Source organism: Xiphophorus couchianus, chromosome 19, assembly GCF_001444195.1.
Source record: "Xiphophorus couchianus chromosome 19, X_couchianus-1.0, whole genome shotgun sequence".
Taxonomy (NCBI): Eukaryota; Metazoa; Chordata; class Actinopteri; order Cyprinodontiformes; family Poeciliidae; genus Xiphophorus; species Xiphophorus couchianus.
The window spans coordinates 3810458-3820907 of NC_040246.1; the positions used below are offsets into that span (position 1 = coordinate 3810458).

The window sequence follows — 10450 nt, forward strand, 5'->3', positions numbered from 1 at the left end:
GTAACTCCCGACTCATTTCAGCAACATGCAACAACACCACTGAGACGAAGCAAACACAGGGTGAAATACGACGACAAACCTCCAAAGTGTTTTGAAGTTATTTTCAGCCCAGTTATACGGTCCAGCCTAATTTAACACAGTTGGTTCCACCCTTCCAGAGGTAAACGTTCAGCCATTGTGGCTCTTTTTTTCCCTCCTCCCTTTGAAAGCCACATAATTTAGCACAAACATGCAACAGTACCACAGGGATGACTTAGTCTGAAGATCTGATTGATCTGACAGCAGCATGGGCCTGTTTTGCAGTGTAAGGAACTGAAAAAAGTGATTTCCAGGTCTATTTAAGTATAGAGAAAAGGTTTTCAAAGCGTGGCAATTCAAGAATAATAAAAAATTTTAGCTCTCCTGCACATTTTGGTGCAGATAGAAGCGCTTTATTTCCAATTGGGGAAGAAAGATTTCAGACAAATTGAAATTTTATTAAAATACAACATATTTTCAAGTACAACATCTATTCAGTTTCAAACGCATATCCTCCATTTATTGCTCCAAACTGACTACATTTTTGCTATTTTCGAATGCATATGTTAATGCCTAGTTGACCAAAGGCTGCTCCAAAAGCAGGAATTTAACTATAGCGCAGGGCATTCTGGGTAATTAAAATCAAAACAAGCATATGTCTTGCACTAGTAGGAGAGATTGTTTTACCAATGACAAAAGAAAAATCCCACAACCTCTAAAGCCTGACGCCACTCCATTTTTGTTCACATTTTGCGTTGGAGGAAGTTGCACTCGTGTCTTCTTCTGAGGTTTTCTCGTCGTTTCCTTCAGTGGTTCTTGGTGCAGCGCCACCACAGGCGACTGGGGGCAGATGTTGTTCAACTAGTTCAGATTGTTTGGCTCAGCGCAGTGTGAAAGAGAACTGCTGAAAATGTAAAAATGTTGCTACTTTTCTAAGCTGTAAGCTACAGGCACATTGAAATGGGTTTCAACCTCATTTGGTCGCCAAGGAAACCAAAAGGCACCGCTTAGTAAAAGTAACAGCAACATTGTTCCTTTTCACATTCACAGACGACTACAAGCCGGAAGCCTCAGTCCTCCACGGACCGCCACAGCCAATCGCTGGACGACATCCGGCTCTACCAGAAGGACTGCCAGCAGTGGGCGGAGCTTTGCCAGGACACCGCCCACAGCTACACGTTCGGCTGCGCCCAGGAACTGAACGACGGCGAGGGACAGCAGGGACAGTCGGAGCAGCGCTCCGGCGCACTCGGCGAGCAGCAGCCCTTCCCCATCAAGCGGACGAACAAGTACTTCTCCCTGGACCTGACCAACGACGAGGTGCCCGAGTTTGTGGTGTGACGGCAGCGGACGAGGGCGGCGGGTTTGCTAACGGTTAGCAAACCAGCGATGAGAAAGCTCGTCCACTTCCTGAGACTGACCTGCAGGCAAGGAGGATTCTGGGTGAAGAGAGACATGTTGACAGAACAAATGGCTGAACGGAGTTTGTTTTTGCTCAAAGGTAACAAAAGGGATCCTTCTATCTTTATTTTTTGTTTCAGCTGCTTTTTGAAGCCATGCAAAGACTGGAGGTAAAAAAAGACAAGCAGGCCTGTTTGTAAATAAATAGATGGACGTCTTCTGGGCTACGAGCCAAAAACAAAAAGTGGAATTAAACTAGAACGCCTGATTCTACGTCCACCGTTCCTCCAGCGCGACAAACCAGAGCTACGATCATCTTCTTCTTCACATAAACTAAACCGATGTGAACACACCACCGCCGTGCCTTGGCAACACTATGCAGGTGTCGAACGCTCGCCTTGACAATCACAGCCCTCTCCCAACGTTCAAGCCATGAAGATTGAAGGTTCTGCAATCTCTTAAACCTCTCATCCGCATTTAAGTGAGCGAATCGAGCTCACTCTGTAGCTTTTTAGACGGTTTTGACGTTTCTCTATTCGTCCTGCGAAATTTAGCCGTTTCCAGGCAGGAGTGAGCCTGAGAGAACGCCTACATGATCCAACATGCAGTCGAGTTTTGTGGCCAAAATATGATTCTGTGTGGAGTCAAAAGTGGAGCTATCAGCCAAAACAACCCATGCATGTTGATGCTTTATGTGTTGGGTTTTTTTTACACTTCTAGCCTTCTATCAGTGCTGATTTTTTTATCTTTTGTTTGTTTTTTTTAAATGGATTCTGTTTTGTTGTTTTTATTTCACATCCTCCTCCAACCAAGAAAAACAAAAACATTTTTTAGATGTGTTTTTACATTTAAAAAAAATATAGTGTATGTTTAGCTATTATCCTGTGCGTGGCTGCTGTCATTCAGTATTACAAACAAATCTTGGTGGCAGTGTTAAGGATGTGGAGCTACTAACCAGACTAACTGGTTTCATCTGGTTTAGTCATTTCAGTCTCCCAGTAAGAGTCCAGACGGCTTGAGGACGTGGCGATACAGGCGGTCAGGTGTTCCAGCCGACATGTTGATACACTGCAGATGACGTGGATAGACATGGAGCTCTGTTACGGATCAGAAGAACAAATGCAACAGCGTGGCAGGTTAGGCTTCAGTTTAATAGTTTCTTAGTTTTAAATGCGACAGAACGCAATTTGAGTCTTGAAACGTTACACAAAAAAAGGGATTTGTTCGAAATAGAAGACAGAACAATCAACACTGAGTTGTGTTGTTATATAAGGCAACATTTCTGAGATGCAATACTTGAGCAAGACGAACAAAACCACAGTCATTAGCAGGCATGGGTCAGTGAGAGGTTCGCACTGTAACAGTAGAAACCAAGGTTTAACTTTGCTTACACTTATATGTTAAACATGAACATCTTATATTTTAACAGAAAAGCAACATTTATGCCAAAATATGTGGAGATTTTTGCAGTTTTAACTGTTATTTGCAACATGATTTTAATGCTGTTTTGATGAGCAGACAAAGGGAAGTGAGATCTTATCGGTAGTTATCTTACCTTGGCATCTTCATTTCATACAAGTCTGGATCATGCTAACTGCTAGCTGCATGGACACCTAAGGCCAAAGCGGATTTCTATACAAACTCTAGTCTCAAAAAATTTTATGTAAACTCTATTTTACTAGCCTTTAAGTCGCTGTCATGTTTATATCGGTTGGTCATTTACTCAGGAAATTGAGGTTGGAGACGGTGCGTCACCAGTAATGTTCCTGTGTGAAACGTAAACAGACAGTGAAACATGTAAAACAACTTCCGGTCAGAGTAACTTTGTGACATTATTTAATTCATATTTATGCCACTTTGCTTTTTATCACTCTGTTACTCAGACCATGAACACTTTATGTTCTCTTCTTTGTACGTTTCACAGAGGAAGATTATTGTTGACGCACTGTTTCCCAGCCTCTGTTTCCTTTGTAAATAATAATCTGCTTCTTTTGTTAACAAGCAGCCATTACAACCTGAGAATGGTTTTAATCTTCATAATCACTGTTGGTCTTTTTGTTACTAGAGTTACTTCAAGCCAGTAGAAGTTAGCTTTAGCTTAGCACAATGAACTAGCCTTTAGCTTCAGCCTCTGTGACCAACAGATCTGGATTTATCACAACCCTGCAATCCATTAGTTTCAGAAGTCAGAGTGGAGAGGGACTTTACATCGAAGTTGAGTTAGTTTTAGTCACAAGTTCCAACACAGTGAGATTTGTGGGGTTTTTTAGTGTCAACTTCTCTTAACACACAACAATAACTATGTATTTCTCTCATTTTTTAATTTAATATGCTCACCAATTGTGGTTTCACAACACTGAATGCCACTGTAAATATAATATATTACATGAGACTGGTTTTCAATTTATAACTTTCAGTATGGTCTATATATGTGACGGCCACACTGGATGCTAAATTGGTAGCTCATCAAACAGGAAAGGAAGAATTCTCACTTCCTGTTCTGCAGAAATATTTAAACCGCTTCTAACCGTTGGACAGAATTTCACTTTTAAAAAAATTCTAACTCCCTATAAACAAATATACAGAACGCTCACTGAAACTTTACGTTGGACAAAATATTGGTCTTTTTTGTCTACCGTAGTTTTATAACAGTGTTAGAAGCTGAAGATTGTGGTCTGGGTATTTATTCCAACTGTTAATTTTAACTTTCTTGGAAGTAAGGGACACATGTTGCAGCTTTCTTTAAGCCAGTTGACCAACAATGCACAGCAATAGGTGGGGGAGGGGCAGCATTCTTTTAATTGTGTGCTTCAAGCAGCCAATTCCACCTGGCATTGCAATAAAAGGAGTTTAATCTTTGTAACAATGCAATATAAACATTTGGAACCTCCATCTGACCCATGCGTGGACTGCGCTAACCTTTGAACCCTTGCATTGGCGGCAGGAAACACTTAGCCAGCCACTAACGTCTTCCTATCAGCTCTTTGCTGCTCCTTGTGGCTGTTTTTCCTCTCTGCATATTTTCGAAACTTCAATTTTGGATCACAAGCCTGTTTTTCTGTTTTTTTACACTGACGTCGTCAACACAAACTTTTGGCAACATTAGAAGAGTTATTTAAAGTTTTTCATAGCTGAAGCTGTCACAGGCTCCGCCCACTAATCCCATGTTAGCATAAAAATATGCTCAGGAACTGACAGGACCAAGTGCGTTCATAAGGCTTCGCTCACATGTTTTGTCTTTAATGGTTTCATCAGTTCACTTGTCTTAAATCTAAAAACTTTTCTATTCTAAATACAACTTAGTATATGTGCTCTTTTAGTCAGGTTGGATGTTCTGGTTATTTTTAGCCTGTATGCTAAGATATGCTAACAAACACATTTAGCTCTCAGTCTGAAGTGCTCTCAAAGTTCTGGTGTGCGTCATGAACTTATTTCTTAAATAATAACTGTTACACATATATCACAACTTTATTATTTTTAAGATTCTGTTTTGGTTGGCTGATGTTTAAGATCCACATGGTTGCCTTAAGTGTCAGCAATAAATCCTCACATTTAATTAGTAATATAGTATCCACCTTATTCCTGGGAGAAGGTGCTGTGGAACGGTTATGGGTCTTACTTCCGGTGCCCACCGGAAGCAGCGGTGCCTGCTGTCAGACAGCTGCTCACTACAGAGGAGCGTAATTATGACTTTGACCACGAACACAAGCGTAGAGGCAACCACAGCCGCTGTGCGCTCCAGACAGTAATATGGAGAAGCTCCCCACTGGGCTAGAACCGGCCCACACATGAACCGGTTAGAGTCTTTCCAGTGGAAAATCGCCTTAAGATGCCCTCGCGGAGTTCCGGTAGCCGTTGCTCTGGTCGTGACTGCACTCTAAATAATTAGACCAAATTGAATTTGTGACTACTTTTGAACGTGCTCCAGAAACAAAAATAACACTCCACGCCTACCAACAGATGAGGAAACAAAAAGAATGTGGCTTAAAAAAGTATAAACTTGATAAAGAACCCAAAATGGTTTATCTGTGCTCGTTTCATTTTGTTGACAAAAAGCCAACGGAAGAAAACCTGCATCTGTATTCGGAGCAATGAGTCAGTGAAGTAGCTACATATGCTAGTGTGGGTTATTTGCGGTCACTTCTTTAAGTCACCATCCCTCCCCTCAATAGCTGCAGGTAGCGGCAAAACAATATTACAACGTTTAAGCTCTGATAGCTGGTATTCCCACATATTTTACAGCCTAAAAACCGGTTAGCGAGTTGCTAACATGTAAACAAATGGCGGTTCCGGTTTGTGGCGGAAGTCGCGCCCATAAATCAGGTAAACCCTCACCGGGGCTAGGAGTAAGGTGGATAGTCGCGCTTCTCTCTGCAGCTTTATCAGGTCCGTTTTAAGTATTAGAATCTCTAGAACAAAATACTTTCTTTAAATTGATAATGCTATGAAATTTTAATGAATTTCTCTGTTTCTTCCTGTGGTTTTACAACAGCTGTTCATTAATCGAAGGTGTCAAAGTCATTTTTTGATAAGCAGCAAGACTATTTTTTTTCTTCATTGAACTTAAATGCTTAGGTACACAGCCATGCAGGCATAACCCTGTCATTGAGAGGTTTCATCATTTCATTGTGATTTACTTCTTTGGCTTTAGTAAATGGTCTTACTTACGCTTTGTAAGAGTCTGTGTGTCCCGTAATCCTTTCTGTGAAAGGATCTTCCTGCAGGAAAAGAAGAGTTTTTTTTTTTTTTTTTGTCACCATACTGTTAAAAAATAATTTGTAATAATGGATCTGCTCTGTGCCTTTTTGGTACTAATGTTCCTCACATCTAATAAACAGGTACATGTATCTTACTATTGAGCTGCTGTCTGTTATTTACCTAACGCTGTGCAGATTTCCCAATGTGTTCAGAGTATAAGTGAATGGTTCATTTATTTTAGTCGTTCAATTGAAAAAAGTTTAACTTATTTTATAATTCACCTCTAAAGCGATATATTTGAATATTGCTGAAGAACAATAAGAATGATTTTTGACAGAAATCTTCTAATTATTACCTACATAGTCAATGATTGCCCAGCAGATCATCATTGGCCCCCCTACACCAGGTGGATACTTGATAAAGGGTCAATGCTTTTCATAAAGTGCTATGTCCACGCATAAAAATAGAAAGTTAGCTGGAAGAAAAAAATGTGCATAACTGGACAACATCTGCATTTCTGCAGATAAACTATTCTTTAACCAACAGCATAGGTAAAGACCTGGGCTATGGGGGAAAAAGACAGGACTGTTGATTTGTCTTTCTGATTAAATCAAAATTTGCATTTAATTTGGTACTTGGTGTCCCAGAAAGCAAAGGAAGAGTTGAGAGAGTTCATATATCTTACTTAAAGTCACTATTAAACCAACCTGGGGTTTAACAGTTCACTAGAGCCACAGACAGTTCATCTCCATGATGCAAAGATACAAAAACTAACACAAAGGAACCCCAAACAAGTATTGATATTGATTATGCTGTACAGTAAACTGACTTGCAGTTAGCAAAATACTAGTAGAATATGAAATATTCAAATTTTATGAAAAGCAGAATTGGGACATCACTATTTGTGAGCCAGAATCATCGAAATTAACAGCAATAAATACTTGGAATATGTGTGTAATGAATATATAATTAACTTTCAGGAAAAAAAGAAAGGAGGAAGAAGTAGAGGAAAAAAATCTAATATTTCTTTAGCTTATGCTGCCCTCTGCTGGAACACATTCGTCGGCAATAACTAAACTTGACCTGAAGGTGTCAGTAGAGTACCACACAACAGACTGGCTTCTGCGTCGCCTCTACTGTACTTTAGCTCAGCTCTCTATAAATATTGGTGATCTAAGGAGAGAACATCTGAAATATCGGTACGTTGTTTTCTGCTGTTTTTGTGTCAATAGTTATATTGTTACATAAATTGTGCTGTATTTGTATTTAAGCTATATTTAGATATTTAGCAGAGTTTTCTTCTTGTAAATGCTGGCCAGCTTTTCGCATGCTGCTCTCTGTATTTTGTTGATTTCAATGTATTGATGAGTTTTAGGTGTTTGAGGTGGGAAGGCCTCTTTGCCATCACCCTAATCGTTTATTCCACAGACTCTTTCAGTGACCGGGCCGCTACAAAATGTAAATATGTCTTTAAGCCTGTAGATGTAGCTGTAGATGTTCCTTAACAAAAGAGAGAGAGATTTGTTTCATAAAGCCCAAATAATCCCTGTTTTCAGGTCTGGACTTTGACTGAACCGTTCTAACGCATCATTGACATTCTCTAAACTAAACCATTGAACTGTTTAACTCTCACCAGCTCTCCTGTCGCTGTTGAAGCAACTCCCGCAGCTTTATGTTGCCACCGCCATGTTTCACAGTGGGGGTCCTCTACATGGCTCGTGACAAACTGTAAACATGAGTCTCCTTCTTTTAGAAACAGTCTCTGCTTCCCGATGGCGCGTACACACACCGGAAGCGTTTCGCCCCTCAATAACGGGTCCGACGCTTCAGGTTTGACGTTTGTGCAGACGCTTGACGTTTCAAAGTCTATGTCGAGGGCGCGTCAGATGGGTCAGCTCTAGCCGCTGTTTTCCGTTGGACGCATCAAACGCTCACAACGCTCCTAACAGTTCAAATCACGTAGCGCTAGACGCTCGAAACGCGCCGCCACATAGACTCCTGCTTGTAGACCAGACGCGCCTGACGCTCAAAACGCTTTTGGTGTGTACGCACCATTGTAGTTGCAACAGGACAAATAGGACTGAATACAAGCATGCCACACTTTTCAGATTTTTATCTGCAAAAAGTAGAAAAAACACCACATGTTGTGCTCTGTTCACGAAACAATTTTCTGCTGCTACTTTCACAATGAAGAGAATCAGTTCTCGGTTGGTAAACTAAAGCTTAAGTGTGATGAAAAATAAAACGCGTTACAGTTTGAAGTTGCTTTTTTTTTTCTGTAAACCATTTCCAGAAAGCGCTATCGTCAGATCTGACCCTCACAATAAAGCCGACCAATCGTCTTTTTCAACGTTCTTCTGCAGGTCCCTTCTCTCTTTAAAAAGAAAAAAAAAGAAGCTCCATGTGTTGTTCTCCAATCAGCAGCTGGAACAGATTAACGTCTGAGGTTCTCTCTTTTTTTCTTTTCTTTCTTTCCTTTTTTTTCTTCCTTTCGGTAAATTTCCAAAACTTGGGGAAGAAGACGTATCCCAGAATGCTCTGGTGCAGCAGAGGCAAAGAAAACCTGGATGCTTCACTCACTTCACCGGGCTCCACCTCTTCCCCTCTTTCTACAGCTGTACAGGAAATCAGTCATCCTCCATCCACTGCTGTCTCCATGGCAACACAGAGGGGGGAAATCCTTTTTCTGGTCCTGTCACCACACACACACACGCACACACACCCATTTTTCTCCCTCCTCTAGCCGTTTGTCTTGTTTCACAGTGTGCCGCTCGGTTTGGAGCATTGTGGTTTCATATCCAACATGTTTTTAAGCTTTTACAACCTCATCGGCATTTTATTATTATTATTATTCTTATTATTATTACATGTGCCTCACTATCAGAGAAAACTGAGTGACAGTGCATCTCAGAAGACACACACAGTCTCTGTCTCTCTCTCTTTAAATTCCAGAGGGCACCGGGACAGCACAGACGGAGCGGCTCTGCTCGGCCTCGGAAGGAGGCAGATGGCTGCAAATCACAGATGAAAATCGGGGCCCCTCCCCCTGCCTGGATGATAACCCCACCCCGGCCCGCAACATCTGCCTCCTCCAACAAGCAAAACAAAACAACGCCGCTGACGGGGGCGGAAAAACCTCGGAAAATACAACGATGGTGCTCAACCATTAAGGTAAAAGAAAAGGAAAACAAAAACATTCGTGCAAAACAAAAAGAAAACATCGTTGTCGTAAGATAAGGGCTTTTTATTAGCAACTCAAAAGCCGCAAGCTGTTTCTTTCTTTCTTTTTCATAAGCTCTGAAAAATAAAATGGATTAAAGGCACTTAGCAGAGCAGCCTATTAAGCTCAACAGCTGCAGTCACACCAAAAGGTCCGGAGATGATCCTTGATCTGACAATAAAACTCAGTAATCAGATTACGAATTAGCAAATCTCTGGATTGGGCTCCTCTGCAGGGAAGCGTTTCACTGTTTCTGTCTCTGGTGGCGCTCAGCCAGCCTGCAGAACTCCAGCACCGTGCAAAAGTGTTGCTATGCGCGTCGTATTACAACTACAAACTATTTTAATGGGTTTCTATGTTACAGACCCGGGGGGGTTTACAAGCTGTGGCTCCGGAGCCGCAAGCGGCTCTCTGGAAACTTCCACAATGGACCTTAATAGGTTTGACTAAAATGATAAACAACTAAAGTGGCTATTTCTTTTCAGTTGTTTTTATTGAATAATTGTGCTTAATTGCCATTTTGATCTTTTTTTTCTGGTTATATTTTAAAATTACAACAGATTTTCTCTAGTAGTTGTTCGTCAAAACGAATGTATTAAGGTCAGGTGACATCTGCAGCTTTAAATCCGTTTCATTTAGCTGGATTGAGGGAAACCAACGAGGTGACAGGAAGTTAATACATGATTTTCATAACAAATAATAAAAAATGTGCCACACTTCACTCTGACACCTGCTAATAAAATCCAGTAGTCTTCAGAAGTTAACTAAACTCCGTCTGCGCCTAATTAAAACTCATAATCTAAATTCTAAACTAACACGACCAGCAAATTACCCCTGAACACACAATCTTCACTGTAACGCATGGTGGTGGCGGTATCATGCTTTTACTGAGCCACATACCAGGTTGCACTGAAAAACAAAATACATTTTAGGCAGCAAAATATTTAAAACTGGGTCAAATTTCACCTTTCAACTGAACAAAAAAAAAAAACCTTAAACAGTGGTTTAGATCCAATCAGATTCATGGACCAGTCAAAGTCCGAATAAGAATCTGTCGCAATGTTTGAAAATGTCAGGTTTCACCCATCTTAACGTAAACCGAGCAAAGAAATT

General features: G+C 40.9%; 1 protein-coding gene across 2 annotated transcripts in view; it reads left to right on the top strand.

Moving 5' to 3' along the window:
* The window catches only part of frmd6 (FERM domain containing 6), a 32307-nt gene extending 26036 nt beyond the window's left edge, over positions 1 to 6271 (top strand). For both annotated transcript variants that reach the window (XM_028000374.1, XM_028000375.1), the window contains exon 14: positions 1069 to 6271. In XM_028000374.1, the coding sequence (XP_027856175.1) occupies positions 1069 to 1359 (291 nt within the window). In that variant the 3' untranslated portion in view covers positions 1360 to 6271. The remainder of the gene's footprint in view (positions 1 to 1068) is intronic.
* Positions 6272 to 10450: the final 4179 nt, after the last annotated feature.